A 15,133-nucleotide genomic window follows, 5' to 3' on the forward strand; every position below is an offset into this window, starting at 1 on the left:
TTCTGCCAGCAAGGTAATATTAGATACCTACACTAGAGAGCAGAGAAATAGCCACAGATGGCTGTGCTGCTGTTTCATATTCCCCAATCAGGATAACTATCTTGCTCATGGTAGGGCATCTTAATTAGCTTCCTGCACCTGACATAGGATCCTAATTACAAGCCAGAAAAGCAAGTGTCAAAGACATACTTCAAACCGGGGCTAGGACAATGGGACAGCCCAAAAGACTGTGGGGGAAAGGTAAAAATACATGCAGAGAAAGTCTAGGAATGGGTAGTTAACCTTTTTATACCTACCGCCCACTAATGCATCTTTCTTGATAAAATTTCCTTACCACCCACCAGTGCTCAGGGGAAGGAGGATTCACCTTGTGCCGTAGAATCCCCTACCGTAAGGTTACCAGACGTCCCCGTTTCCCAGGGACAGTCCCTGGATTTACAAACCAGTCCCCATACAAAATCCATTGAAGTTGGAAAATGTCCCCAGATTCATTGAAAAAAAATTGGTAACCTTACCCTACCACCCACCAGAATCCTGAAACGCCCACTAGTAGGCGGTAGGAACCAGGTTGACAACCCCTGGTCTAGGAATTAGTTCCCCCTCCCACAAGAAAAGTAGCAAGGAGGTTGTTCCTAAATATCTTTATTTGGGAAAACAAGTAGGAACACAGCAGAACCAACTGAGTCCACTCACATAAAAATACTGTGCACAAAACTTTTTGAGTTGCTCAGTTAAAAAAAACAAAACAAAACAGGAAGGGCAGAGGTAATTTCTCGAATGCCAGTTGAAAGTGAACAGAAACAGTCAAGTACGGAGTAACCTAACTCTCCAGCCAGCAGGAAGCAGAAGTTCACAAACGTCTCTAGAAGCAGATATTGTGGACATCCCATTCCATGGAGGCTCAGAACTGCACTCATACAAGACAGAAGGTGAAGGCCCAGCTCAATCAGTATCGCTGTCACTCTCCGCTTCCTTTACATCCACACTGAACTTGTACTCCTGGTCGCAGCCCATGTAGGCATCACTCATGAAATAGAGGGTGTAGTTGTGAGTCCCAGTGGCTGGTGCCACAAAGTCCAGTTTCACCTAAAAGGAGACAGAGCATGAACTGGGGTGTAAAGGGTTTGCTCCACAAGAAAGGGGTGGGGTGAGAAGCAAGCTCAGAGGAATGGGGCTCCATGCACACCCTGTGCTGAGAGCTGGGCAGGAAGGAACTGGAGAGGTCGCCCTCTGATATGAGGCTATAGACATTTGATATGACCTGCCTAGCAGAGCAAGGGGGAGAAACAACCCATTCCAGGATTCCCACCTCCTTGCAGGGGGCCTTTGCAGACCACTCTTCATTTTGAAGCTTCAGATTTTCTGTCAATCAGTGACAGTTATGATAAGCAGGACTGTGGGTATTCTGCAATTTAACAGAATGCAGGAAACACAAGGAAATTGGCATTGGGCGTAAGCTGCTGCTTCTAGCAAGTCTACTCTCCCTCTCACTCTTATTGCATGGGGTGGAACTTGTGGCCCCCAAATGTTGCTGAACTACCTCCCATCAGCCCATGGGAGTTGCAATTCAGCAACAGGTGTTCCCACCCCTGCCTTACTGCAAAGCCATGTTTTAAAGTGTGTGTACAAGGCCTGCTAGAATCCCAGAAGCTGCAGGAGATGGGTTTTCAGCCCAATCAAGGATCAGCAAACCCCAATCGGCACATGCTACATAAATCACATAATGCACTTGGATTTCCTGGGGCCAGGAGGAGTCCAGACCCTTGAGCATAAGCACAATTTTATTTTCAGTAATCCCAAACTTATCTTGTATTCTTAAAAAAATGTTGAGGCCAGTAATACCAGGACATGGTCAATAAAGCCAACAAAAATCAGACTGGTGCAAGGTGTGTCAAGCTGTCCATTTGGGAGGAGTATGAGTTAGCTAAAGATCCCACCTCCAACATCCCACACACTACCCATCCTCCTTCACCACCCCCAGCTCCAGCCTGAACAGAATTCAGGTGTGCTTATATAATAAGAGATGCACAGCATGGACTGTTCCTGTGATCCAAAATATGGGTTTATGGGGTGGGGATGGGGGGGTTAGAGGTTGCATCTTAGTCAAAGCTCTCTCCTGACATGATTGCAAGAATAGAGCAGGCCTCTCTAGGGGTGGGGGGGTAGTTTTACTGTGCCGTCCACTATGTCCCTTCTTGCTGCTTCAGCAGGTTTTCTGAGCTGCTCAATTTTTCTGTTTGCAGCTAAGAGGCAGAAAATAATCTCAATTGTTTTACATGAGTGATTGCCTGGATCCCTGTTACGCTGCAACTTGTGGGAGGCCAAAGAAGCCACACCCTTATGGTCTCCCTCACTGGATGCCTTTAACCTCCCCTTTTGCTTGATAATTCTGTCCCATTGGCCAAAAAGCAGGAGGTCCTTGACCTACAATGCTGAGGATGCCCTGGCCTAACACAAGGCTCATGACAGCAGCAATTATGCCTCCCCATAAGGCTCTTCTGGAGGTGAAATGAGATCATCATGGTTGTTCCCAAATCACTCACCTTAGCCTTCTGCTGCAGCGTCAGTCTCTTGATGGAGATAAGGCTGTTGGATTTGGAGTCTCCAATCACTACCCACCAGCCTTCCTCGCGTTTCTGCAGATGAGAGGGGGAAAGTGAGGAAGACGACTTGTGACATCCTCCCTGTCCCTCTGCATCACAACCCTGTAGGTTCCCGCCCCATCCTACCCTTTGCCTCCCACAAGTGGGCCCAGCTGAACTGCATCAGGCACAGGCTGGGCAGGACTCAACATACCTGTGGGAAGAGGGGCGCAATCACTGGTCCAGTGACTTCTTCCTCTCGCTCCAGCTGCACCAGCACCACCACTGGCCCTCCGCTGAAGAAACAAACCAGATTAGACACACACACCTGGAACAATGTGCTAAGGGGGAGCATGCAAAGGTTGCTAACCGGCCTGCAAGCGGCAACGTGCATAGAAGCCCATTTGGCAGCAAATCACATGGCAAAATCATGGTCTACAGTGAAAAATCAACCACAGCAGCTTTCGTTTTGAAAACGGAGGAAGCCTTTGTTATTTTGAAGGAAACCCTCTGAAAGGGCACAAAAAATGAAGAATAATGCCCCCCCCCCCAGCTAAGTAACAAGAACTGCTTGGTCAAATTTACATCTTCTGGCTTTATTTTTCATTGCTATGCTCCATTACCTGCGAATACCATCCTTTTCCACCACTTCATAGGAAAGCTCAATGTTAGGGTAGCGGTTACAGAAGCGGGCCACATCAGCAATTTGGGTATCAGAGAGCTGCAGCAGGGCGTTGCGGTCTTCGTCCTCCATTTCCATGATGTCGAATACACTCTCCACTCCCTGCAAAAGGGCAGACATGGGATAAGGCAGCCGGGGTGGCCAAGAAAGGAGCAGGTTCCTGGTGGTGGAACAACCTCCCCACCTCCCTGCCTGAGTCCGCTCTCACCTTCTCCGTGCAGCGCTTGATGTGCTCAGAGGTGAAGTGGGGCAGCTGCTTCAGGTAGGAGTCCTTTGACCACATGGCCTGGGTGACCATCTGGGCCAGCTCCATGGCAGCCAGAGCAGGACTCAGCCAGCCGTTGCTGGACAGAACATCCACGCAAGCTTGGATCAGACGAATTGCCTGGGAGAAAAGACAGAACAAAGGAGCTTAGCATCCCAGACAATGCCCTCAGCTAGCCAAGCTTCAAATATGAGACCAAATGGGAATTGGCAGCATCTGTTGTGAACTCGCCCTGAGGCAGCAGGCAGCTCTGGGTGCCCCCCAGCCGTGTTTTTGCTCTCCCCCAATACCTTGCTGAGAATCTCCTCTGTGTCAGACTGGAGCTCTGCACTCAGCTGCATACGTGACAGATGAGCCTGAAGCAGAAGGTTCGTTTTGACATGGGGGTCGTTGAATTTGGGGTTATTCAGCTTGTGAGGTACTTTCTGGGCAAGCTGAGGAAAGGAGAGAAGCAACATTCAGCACACAGTAATGTTCTCTGACTATCTCTTAGCACCAAATGCAATCACACACACAAATTGCGGGAGCAAGACAGATTGGAACGCAACGATCAACACCCATCACCCAGAGAGGGCGGGGGCTTGAGCTGCAGCATAAAAGACAGGCGACACTGCCATGCGGAGGACAAGTCTAGAGCTGGCAAAGATGTAGCCAGCAGGATGTAGAGGCCCTGCTAGCCACATTGGCCCACGGATCTACCATTTAGTGGGATAGGGATATATTTCTTATTCAGTTTTAAAAGGTCATCACAGACTTCAGAATTTGAAACTACAGAAGTGAAAGTTCTCTACGAACGAAACAGAGGACAAAATGTACACAATGAATACAGACTGGGTAACTTAAGTGCACATGTACAGCCCAGTAGGTTAACTGTATTTGGTTCTATAAACTTAGCTCTCAGCCACTGGAAATTTTACCACTTTTACATGCATAATATATTTTTCCCAACAAGTACCAACTTCTATTTTGGTTTTAAGTTGTTTTTTTAAAGCAGATCACACATTTTAAAAATATTTGCAACGCACATAAAGCAGAAAGAATTTTTCACAAATGAACCATCTCCACACAAAAATCTCTGTTCAGACAATAACAATTTCCCAATTCTTTAAAACCATGTTTGCTTATCTTTAATATATATATACATAAAAACCCCTCCTAAACAACTCAGTCTTCACCAACTTCGCACAAGAAAGGCCTTAGGAGGGAACTTCTAGTTATGGAATCATAGAATCATAGAATCATAGAATCATAGAGTTGGAAGAGACCACAAGGGCCATCGAGTCCAACCCCCTGCCAAGCAGGAAACACCATCAGAGCACTCCTGACATATGGTTGTCAAGCCTCTGCTTAAAGACCTCCAAAGTAGGAGACTCCACCACACTCCTTGGCAGCAAATTCCACTGTCGAACAGCTCTTACTGTCAGGAAGTTCTTCCGAATGTTTAGGTGGAATCTTCTTTCTTGTAGTTTGGATCCATTGCTCCGTGTCCTGCTCTGTATCCTCATGGATTTATCTCAGGCAGGTGGACGCTAGAGCAGGATCAGGACCACTTGCCCTGCATCTGGCATCTAAATACAGTGGTGCCCCGCAAGACGAATGCCTCGCAAGACGAAAAACTCGCAAGACGAAAGAGTTTTTTGTTTTTTGAGTTGCTTTGCAAGACGAATTTCCCTATGAGCTTGCTTCGCAAGACGAAAACGTCTTGCAAGTTTGTTTCCTTTTTCTTAAAACCGTTAATACCCAGGGTAACCATGCTTCGCAAGACAAAAAATTCGCAAGACGAAAAAACTCGCAGAACAAATTAATTTCGTCTTGCGAGGCACCACTGTACTACTAACTTGGGTTAAATTATTGCTTCCAAATATATATATTTTAATGTTTTGCTAAACCAGAATTTGAGAAGGACTGGGGTCCTCTGCTCTTGGAGGGAAGCCAATGGGCCAAGTCAACCAACCACCCCACCCCCACCCCCCGTGCCCATCAAACTGAAGAGCTGACTCACCTGGCGCAGGAGGTTGTCCTCATGGTGCCGAATGGGAATGTTCTCATACTCAGCAGCATTGGAAATGATTTCAATCAGCCCTCGCACTTTAGTCTTGGCATTCAGGGACATGCTGAAGAGCTCTAGAGGTGGTGGTGGGTTTTTAATAAAAGAAAAGGTAGCATCAGGTATGAGGCTGCAGCCTCAGACAACAAGCAACACACCAGCATGCCATGCACAGGTGCCATGATGTCCGTAACTCCCAGCACGCCCCTTACCAATGGTGGTGTAGTTGATGTAGTAATAAGCTGCAATCATGCCCAAGTTCAAAGGCGCCACATCCATCTCATCCTCAATGCTGATACACTTGGACTGCTCAAGGTCACTAAGCGTCTGCTCCACCAACTCTGACAGGTGGTCACTGAGATGCCTGTGCGAAACTCCTGAACAAAGAGACAAAGGAATACAGATGCTGCACATCCACAGGGGCTGGAAACATAGGAGTTTGAAATAATATTTGTGTTTTATTACTTCAGAACCAGTACAACTTTGAGGAAGGACAGTGTGAAAACATAAGAAATAATCCTTCTCCATTCCCCTCCCTCTTGTCCAAGTGTGTGGCAGGATAGAGGCACAAAGCAACAAAAACAGGGGGAGGGGTTGGGATTCGGCTTTCCCACCTTGCAGGTTGTAGTAGTTGGGATTCTGAGTCATCCTGCGATACAAGAAGGTCCAGGTGAGATAGTCGACAGCATCCTGCTTGTTCTCAATGGTCTTGGTGACGATCTCAGCATTGAAGTGATCGTGCATGCAGTGGTCTAAATGAGACTCCACTGGCAGGGGCTCGTATAGGAACTTCTTGAAGAAATCCTTTGAGTGGGAGAACCAAAGTGGCATTTTTAGTGGAGTTTCATAAAGATCTCCACTCTGAACAAAGGAATACTCAAATCCAGACTGGAAGAGAAACTGTGCCTCAAGCAAACCTCATCCAGGGAACATATGGAAGAAATGTGATCCTAAATTTCTTCAGGCCCCCAGCCCTAAAGAACATGCAAGACCACTCATCCCCTGTTGTTTGCTCACCTTCTTGGATCCCTGGCACATAATGACACAGCGCCCCTCATCGTCCTGCAGTGGGCGGTTTGCATGGCCCACCATCTGCAGCACATCATAGATGGGGTAATCCACATACCTGGCACATAGGAAAGTAATTAACTATGTTAATAGAAGCAGAACGCAAAAGGTTTAGAATTCTGTGGAGGGGAAGCTTCTGCAATATGCATGTCATGACAAATTCCAGATTCAGTCTGACTGGCTGAAAGTTAAAAGGTCTAGTTAGTTCATTTTCTGCAAGGGATGGAGGAGATGCAATGGGCTGCTTCTCCTGCTCATCCATGGATCTCCCTCCTCCACTGCCCCAAATCACCACATTCCCTTGTGAAGAAACCAGGGCAGGAGCTTGGAAAACTGAAGAGGCAAAAAATGCACAGGAATCTTCACCGAGGGCTGAGGGTTCCACTTCAAGAATGAAAGGCCCACTTCAATTCCTTCTGGCCTCTTATGAGGGTACCAGTACCTGGCCACGTATTTTCAGCTGCCCAAATCACAAGAACCAGCAATGTGTGTTGTTGATATGACTGTTTCAATCTGCAGAGGAATTAATACTTGGACTCTGGGTCAGATATTATATTCTGTAAACCATAGCCAAATTGCAGCTATTGATAAAGGTAATGCATGAGACACATGAAAACCCATTTTTTTCACATCAATGTCACTCTAGGAGTAAGAAATACACATCTGGTTGACCAGCTTCTAGACTATTCCAATTGTGCCTGAGCAGCCAGGATGAAACAAGGTCTATCTTAACAACAAAATCAAAACCAGCCCCAAATGAGATGCTCTCCTCTAGTGTCTGGGGTCAGCCTCACTTTCCCTTTCACCCTGGGCTTCTTTTCCCAGTGGCTCTTACATTCCTCACTGCGTAGCCCAACAGTCCTCACCTTTCCCGTGGGCCCAGAACCCAGCAACCCAACTCCCTTCACTCACGCATGGATCTTGCCATTGTAGTACTGCGTGTCCATGATGATCACCAGGTGAGAAGCGACATTCATTCCCCAGCAGAGGCTCCGCGAGGCCACCACCACCTGAATGGCACCTAACAGCAAAAGAGAAGAGCAGAACTAGATGAGAACCAATTCACAGCCCAGCTGACTGTGGTGGAGCAACACACATAGAAGCAGCGCGGAGCAGTCAGCAGTTTGCAAAGTATGATTCAGACACCTAAGCCCTTTCATGACATTATCCGGTGTAGAAATGAACATACATAGTTGAAGGGGTGGAGCCTGCCACCACAATGCCACCTCCTGACATTTCTACTATATCAGATTACATCTGAAAAAATCTAGATTTCTAATTTCCTACAGGTCACCAAGAAACCTAATCATACACTGAGAATATTATTTAACAAAAGAGATTGTGTGCATAAAGGAAGATATGCAGGTTGCTTGATCTGCATCATAGGATGGCCAATTACTGAATTCTCAGGGGTGGCAAACTTGATTTTGCACACAAACTGAGTAGTTGATCGCCTTATTATTTATTGAATTTATATACTGCCCTATACCCGGAGGTCTCAAGGCAGTTCACAATGTTGCTGGAAGAAATGCTTAGGAAGAAAAGCCTCTCAAATACAGAACACATGAGCTCAGGAAACACATACATAAGCATGAGAGGTGTAACATAAAATGCTCAATATCTCCATCACTTTAAAATATTTTTTCCCTTATGTATGAAACATTTCAACAGTGAGGCGGGTGATAAACCAGCAGAATCCCTAATCTGTCCTGATTCCCCAGTGCCAGGGACACACACTCTAGATTCCCCCGACTGGACAGAGAGCCTGGAGATAGAGAATCTCTATAGAGCACAGCAACTCCCCCTCCCTGACCCTTGAGTCTGGCCTGATGCTGCACTGAGTACCCAGGTGGGCACAGCTGGGTGAGACCAACTCCACCCTGTTCACACACCCAGGTTTCAGTCATACATGCCAGATCAGCCTCCTCATCCATAATCAGATCATAGATGAGGGAGATTTTATTCTGGGTCGACCTGGTCACCAGCAGCAGTTGCAGACCCAAGGGTTGGCTGATATGACAACCACAATTCCCCAGGTTGGAGGAGGGGCTGGCACACAGTATAGTCACTAATTGCCTGAGCTGCGTGCCCCTTACCTGGCCTGCCCCTCCTCCCATACCATACCCCCCCTACCCAGAACCACTGTAATTGGGGCTCCTCTCTCCTCTCCTCCCAGGCACATCCCACAAAATGCCCTTACAACTCAGTTAAAAACAGTTAAAACACTAAAAAAAATAAATATGAAAAACAATTTAAAAGAAGTATCTTAAATAAATAAAAATCAACAACCGGGAGCCTGATCTGACCTTTAGTCTTGTACACAGCCATCCCTGATTTACATCTTAGTTACTGCCTTGTGGGTTTTTGGAATTCCCCCCCTGAATAGAGACATTTCTTTATGGTGCCTGATAATCCCTCATTTTCTGAATTGACCCATAAATCTGCAGTCTGCTCCCACCCCACTTTACCTGAGCCAAAAAGCTGCTCCACAACTCTTCGCTCCATGGAGGTCAGTCCCTCATGCAGGTATCCCACCCCGTTCACCAGGGTCTCCTTCAAGGTGTTGTCATTCAGCTTGTCCAAGTAGGGAGCCACATCCTTCTCAGTGCAGTGCAGGAACCTGGCAAGGAGCAACAAGCCAGACCGAAGTCAGGACAGCCAGCAGACCAAGACAAACCTCCTCATTCAGTCAACAGTCTCCATCCTATCACCCAAAAGACTGGTGAAGGGTGACCCCTCCTGTCCCCAGAACCTTAAAAGCAGACGGGAACCATCAACTGTCAGTGACAGAGTTTCTCATCAACACTTCTCATTTCCCTCAACAGCTTTTGTAAAGCAATAATTCTGCCGCAGCAGATTTAATTTCTGGGCAGAAAAGTAGCAACTTGAGAAACTCTCATCTCTGCAAAATCCAGTCTACTTCCAACATCCCTTGCCCATGTTTGGCCCTCACAAACTTCATTACTTCCACATCATCTGCCCCAGACTGAGCTAGATATCCTTCACCCCAGACCCTCCAGCATGTAGACATTAAGCACATACACATCCAGCCAAATACAAATTAAATAAGTGGGCCCATCACACCCATTCTTTCAGATTATTCATATCATTTCTTTGTATAAGAACAAGCATGAAGGAGGTTTCCCAGCCCACTCACAGATCCTTATAGTATCAGTGGAAACAGCTGGTCCTAGCAAGTGTTAACCACTTTCAATTTTAATCTGAGGATGGTCATTTGTCCAGTTTTAATTTTAACTTTTATTTATTTGAATTAATTTTGGGATGCATTTTAATCAACTGATTGCTTGTTTTTATGCATATTGTATTATTTATATGATGCTAGCTGCTCTGAGCCTGGCTCCGGCCAGGGTACAAATAATTTTTTATTATTATTAATTATTATTATTATTAAATGTCAAAGTCACTGAAAGATTGCAGAGGGAAGGCGTTTCACAGAGCAAGTCCCTCTCTATTCTACTCTAGTGTAGCTCCAGTGTCCTTTAATAGCTTCTTGCCCCTTCTCAATTACTGACAGGGGTACAATAAAAAGGAATCACACACAGGCTGCAAAATTCAGCTTCTCCTCTTGTATCATTAAGTTATCTGGAGCACAGATTACATGGTGTCCTGCCCATACCTTTGTCTCTGGACATCTGATGCGCAGGTGGTGAGGATGTCAATGGCTGTGAGGCGCGTCTGCTTGCGAGACGGAACAAACACGATCACTGGCTTCTTTGGAGAGTGCTTCATGATAGCATGATAGACTGGCTTGGCCATGGACAACAGGCGGGTCTGGGTGTGGCTGATGTTGAAGCCCTAAGGAGCAGCAAAAGAGAAGAGAGAGGGTGATAATGTTGCCAAACCTCAGTGCTTGGAAGAGGCTAATGGAAGGGTCCCAGGTTCGATCCCTAGGGTCTCCAGGGAGGGCTGGAACAAAGGCCTGCCTGAAACCTTCAAGAGCGGCTTCCTGTCAGTATTGACTGTACCAAGCCGAATGGCCCTTTGAGCTAGATGAACGCCAGCTTTCTATGTTCCTAGAGTTCCCCAGAGGTGGTGGGTAGGAACTTACTTGGATGTGTAGCTCCAGGGGCACAGGGCGCACGTTGGGGTGGAAGTTGAAGGTGGCCGTGGCACTGCAGCCTAGCCAGTGGGCCACATCCTTGGCGTTGGACAGTGATGAGCTCAAGGCCACAATGCGGATGGGACGCTCAATCTGGGAGGAGATGTAGCGCATCCGGGAACAGATCACCTCCAAGACTGGCTGCAGAAGGAAGCCAAAGACACCTGAGTTATTTCAAGCACCTTCAGCCATTCCACATCTAGATATTTTCATCAGCATTGATTTTATTTTGCTATCCACTCCTCCTCCATCACCACTACTAGGATCTTCAGTTTCCAGCTCATTCCTCAATCATCCCACCTCCCTTCGATCTCTTAGGCAAACTGTGGAAGAATTCCAAGTGATTATACCTTGGTGCAACCAGTTAGTGTGAACAGGTGATACAATTAACAAGAGATCTCGGCAGGCTGTTTTTCATTTTGAGCATGCATAGATATGTAACTTGTATATAATCAATTGACTTTCTTTTTACAGTGTTGAATATTGATATATTGCTTTTGTTTTCAGATCCCTCAAAACATATTGAGCTGTTTTGAAAATAAAACCCAAATTTGGCAGCACATTAATATATGTTCTCCTTTGTTTTGGGGTTCATTTTAAATGCTCAATGGTTTTTGCATTTTCTTGATGCAACCACTAACATTAATACTTCAGTGTCCACCCTCTGGAAGGCCTCATTTCGAGATGATTGAAGGACCCTGACTTTGACTAGCTGGGTTAGGCGGAAAGCCTCCAAGAGAGAGGTGACAGCTCTATAGGAAAAGCCCACCATCTTCACATCCAGCTGGCACCTGCTATTGCCAACTGCTATCAACAATTACTAAAATTGATAATTTCAGTCATCATTTTTGATGCCCAACTGGTTCACTGGCAATATTTATTACTCAGGGGAGGGTGGTAGAACTGAGTTTTGCATCCAAATGTCCCCATGTTTAATCCCTACTATTTCCATGTAGGTCTGGGGAAAGCTCCCTTCCGAAAACCTCAAGAGCTGTTGTTAGATTGTGTAGATAGACAATGCTGAGATAGGTGGTTCAAATGCCTGCTGACGGAAGGTGTCTTCCTATCCCTGGGTAAGTTATCTTTGAAAACCATCAGCCATAAAATACATGGACCTGTTTGGATGCCTCACATTCTGCTCAGCACACACTGGCCGTGGGAGCTACTTCTAATTGCAGCCCCTCGTGCAATGTCAGGTGCTGCACAAGATGCTGGGAAGGAGAGAGGTGCTTAAGGGATGAAACGGTTACAGATTTCTGTCTCCTTCTGTTGCCCAGAACGAGAAACTCCTCAGTACACAGGATATGCAGCAGCTCTGAATGGGAAACCCTCCAAGATAGAAAGGTCAGTGTCCTGCTTTCTCCCTCCAATCCCCTTTGTGGTGGGCTGCATTCCCCCATGTGACTCACCCCATTCTCGCCACCAATGAGATGCACTTCATCCACAATGAAGAGGTTGACGTTTTGCACGTTCTTGCGCTGCTTCCAGCGCCGGGAAAGGATGTCCCACTTCTCAGGAGTGCTGATTATAATGTTGCCTTTGCCCAACAGCTTCAGGTCAGTGCTGGTCTCCCCCGTCAGCAAGACAACTTTCTTGAGTAGGCGCTCTTGGAACTTCTCATACCAATCCAGGAAGATCTTCCATGGCAAAAGGAAGAGCAGACAATGTTCTTAACAGCCGTCCTTCCAAGCACTCTCTTCCTCACACACACAAAGCACACCTTCTCTAGTTTTTCTAGCTTACAAACCAACAAAGTGATCATCCAGACTTACCCACATATATTCTGCAATGCTTTAATTCCATCTTTGCAGAATCTGAACTTCACTCACAAAGCAAAGAGAATAAGGAGGACAATGGGGAAGTAGAGAGAGCTGTGTAACATATACTTGAGTACTTGATCCAGCTAAGGCCAACAGCTACCCCTCAGAACACCCTATCCAGACCATCTTCTTTTGTTTTTCTGCCTGAAAAGCTTTCACTGGGAAGAGGAATTGATTGAAGCTATTCTTATCAACCTCCTGAAAAGGGCAGATTTCAAAATAGTTGGGGAGTGCTGTACCTGCTCAGCAAGGGCTTCCATTGGTGTGATGTAGACACAGCGGCCTTCCAAATTCTGCAGCAACATCCTCAGAATGGCAAACTCAGCACAGATCGTTTTCCCACTGCCTGTGGGAGCTCCCACAAACACATTTTCGTCGCTGTTATAGACGGTGTTGAAAACTAGAACGAGAAAGAAAAGGCAGAGGAAAATTTCCCTATGACCAGCAACAGTTACTCCAGAACCCACAAGAACCGAAAAGTATCCTTCCCCAGATGGTGCCCTCTAGATGTTTTGAACTGCAAATCCCATCAAATCCAGGCAACACAACTGGGGGCGATGGGAGCATCTTAAGAATCATAGAATTGTAGAGCTGGAAGGGGCAACAAGGGTCCTATAGTCCAACCCCCTGCAGTGCAGGGATCTTTTGCACACCGTGGGGCTCAAACCCATGAGCCTGAGATTAAAAGTCTCATGACTGAGCTCAGAGGCTTGCTGGCTGGGGCTCATGGGAGTTGCAGCTCAAACTACGTAGAGGGCACCAGTTTGGTGAACGTTGCTAGAAGTGTCGGTATTTAAGAAAAGAAGAAGAGCTTGCTGGATCAGGCCAATGATGCGTCATATTCAGCATCCTGTTCTCACAGTGGCCAAGCAGATGCTTGTGGGAAACTCCCAAGTGAGATCCAAGCACAAAAGGACTCCCTTCCCGTGGCTTCCAACAACGGGCATTCATCATGGCTAGTAGCGAACTTCCCCAGCAACAGACACAGCACCTGAATTTGTAACCACGTCACAAACAAGCACCACATACCGAAGTGATGTTCACAAGACTACTAGACTGAATCCCCCAGCTATGTGATGGAATGTCTGACAATTAAGACTGCAGTTCTGAATTATGCCATTTTGTCTTGCATGCTCCAGGCTGTTGGCACCTAATATATACCGTATTTTTCGCTCTATAAGATGCACCAAGCCATAAGATGCACCTAGTTTTTGGAGGAGTAAAACAAGAAAAAAAAATATTCTGAATCTCAGAAGCCAGAACAGCAAGAGGGATCACTGCGCAGTGAAAGCAGCAATCCCTCTTGCTGTTCTGGCTTCTGGGATAGCTGAGCAGCCTGCATTCGCTCCACAAGACGCACACACATTTCCCCTTACTTTTTAGGAGGGAAAAAGTGAGTCTTATAGAGCAAAAAATACGGTAATACTATGCAGCTTCCCCCACCCCGCCCCTGCTAAGATGGTTCCTATTTTCTTGGCAGCCCTCCTCATCACTGACTCAGGACCCGGCTGCACTGCCCACCTTGAGTCTGGATAGGATTGAAGAAGGGAAACTTGTCCTGGTAGAGGCTCTCAAAGGCGCTGTTCCGCAAAGCGGAGACAGGCAGTGGCTGCAGGTCCAGCAGCTCGGTTGGGGGAGGGTACTTCTCTGGAAGGATCAGATGTCGGAAGGACACGGGCAGCTGTGTCTCACAGGCTGAAATAATCAAGCACATAAACACAAAGAAGATGAAAACAGAGGATCTAGATCTGTTCTCTGCTTTTACAAGAGGTATTATTTGAATGAGAAGATCACTAGAGAGAGGTCAGACCCAGAATGTTGTAACAGGGCCTGAGGGAGTCACATTTTAGCCATGGCTGTGCTTGTGCCAGGATATGGTGCTCTTAGCAAATGTTCAACATGATCCCAGGTCTGCCCCCTAAACCCTGGAACATCAGGGTGCTCATCTTTCTTTTGCACCTTCTGCACCCTGAGCAGCAGACTGCAAAGATACTTGCATACTCAGATGCAATCCAGGCATTCTCATGACGGTAGTTAGGAGTAGTAGACCGGTGGGGGTCTACCAGTGGCGTAGCGTGGGTTGTCAGCACCCGGGGCAAGGCAAGTAATTTGCGCCCCCTAACCCGTGGATTTGCGCCCCCTAACCCGTGGATTTGCGCCCCCTAACCCTAACCCCCACATGTTGCGCCCGGTGCGGCCGGCCCCCCCTGCACCCCCTACGCTACGCCACTGGGGTCTACTACCCCAAAGCCAATAATTGTCCTACGCCAATTCTGTCATTCAACAGAAGGAAGATTGGCCTCCAAGAGCTATGAAGCGTTTGGAACACAGGATGGAACAGAAAAAAATGCTTTAAGAACTTGGACTGAACAGCTTCTTTAGATCCAAGGTGAGCGTCTGTCCAAATCTGCACCCCACATAATAACTGTGCTAGGGGTTAGCTTTAAACATTTCAAGTGCTGAAGATACATGATTGCCACCTTTTGTATGGAAAAAGCATGTCCAAATTTTGGCACTCTGAGACACTTTTTCCTTCGTGTCTTTCTGAT

The 15,133-nt window shown here is 46.8% G+C and overlaps 1 protein-coding gene across 1 annotated transcript in view; it reads right to left on the reverse strand.

Annotated features, from left to right (window-relative positions):
* Nucleotides 1-626: 626 nt before the first annotated feature.
* The window catches only part of SNRNP200 (small nuclear ribonucleoprotein U5 subunit 200), a 50,636-nt gene continuing 36,129 nt past the window's right edge, over nucleotides 627-15,133 (reverse strand). Inside the window, exons 29-45 of the mRNA XM_082229650.1 lie at nucleotides 14,106-14,279; nucleotides 12,824-12,984; nucleotides 12,174-12,401; nucleotides 10,714-10,905; nucleotides 10,282-10,460; nucleotides 9,113-9,264; nucleotides 7,557-7,665; nucleotides 6,594-6,702; nucleotides 6,191-6,380; nucleotides 5,789-5,953; nucleotides 5,532-5,653; nucleotides 3,820-3,963; nucleotides 3,473-3,649; nucleotides 3,206-3,366; nucleotides 2,797-2,878; nucleotides 2,544-2,636; nucleotides 627-1,086 (exon numbers count right to left, since the gene is read on the reverse strand). Of these exons, the coding sequence (XP_082085776.1) occupies nucleotides 943-1,086; nucleotides 2,544-2,636; nucleotides 2,797-2,878; nucleotides 3,206-3,366; nucleotides 3,473-3,649; nucleotides 3,820-3,963; nucleotides 5,532-5,653; nucleotides 5,789-5,953; nucleotides 6,191-6,380; nucleotides 6,594-6,702; nucleotides 7,557-7,665; nucleotides 9,113-9,264; nucleotides 10,282-10,460; nucleotides 10,714-10,905; nucleotides 12,174-12,401; nucleotides 12,824-12,984; nucleotides 14,106-14,279 (2,582 nt within the window). The 3' untranslated portion in view covers nucleotides 627-942. The remainder of the gene's footprint in view (nucleotides 1,087-2,543; nucleotides 2,637-2,796; nucleotides 2,879-3,205; nucleotides 3,367-3,472; nucleotides 3,650-3,819; nucleotides 3,964-5,531; nucleotides 5,654-5,788; nucleotides 5,954-6,190; nucleotides 6,381-6,593; nucleotides 6,703-7,556; nucleotides 7,666-9,112; nucleotides 9,265-10,281; nucleotides 10,461-10,713; nucleotides 10,906-12,173; nucleotides 12,402-12,823; nucleotides 12,985-14,105; nucleotides 14,280-15,133) is intronic.

This window comes from Podarcis vaucheri (assembly GCF_965113315.1).
Source record: "Podarcis vaucheri genome assembly, chromosome: 7".
NCBI lineage: Eukaryota > Metazoa > Chordata > Lepidosauria > Squamata > Lacertidae > Podarcis > Podarcis vaucheri.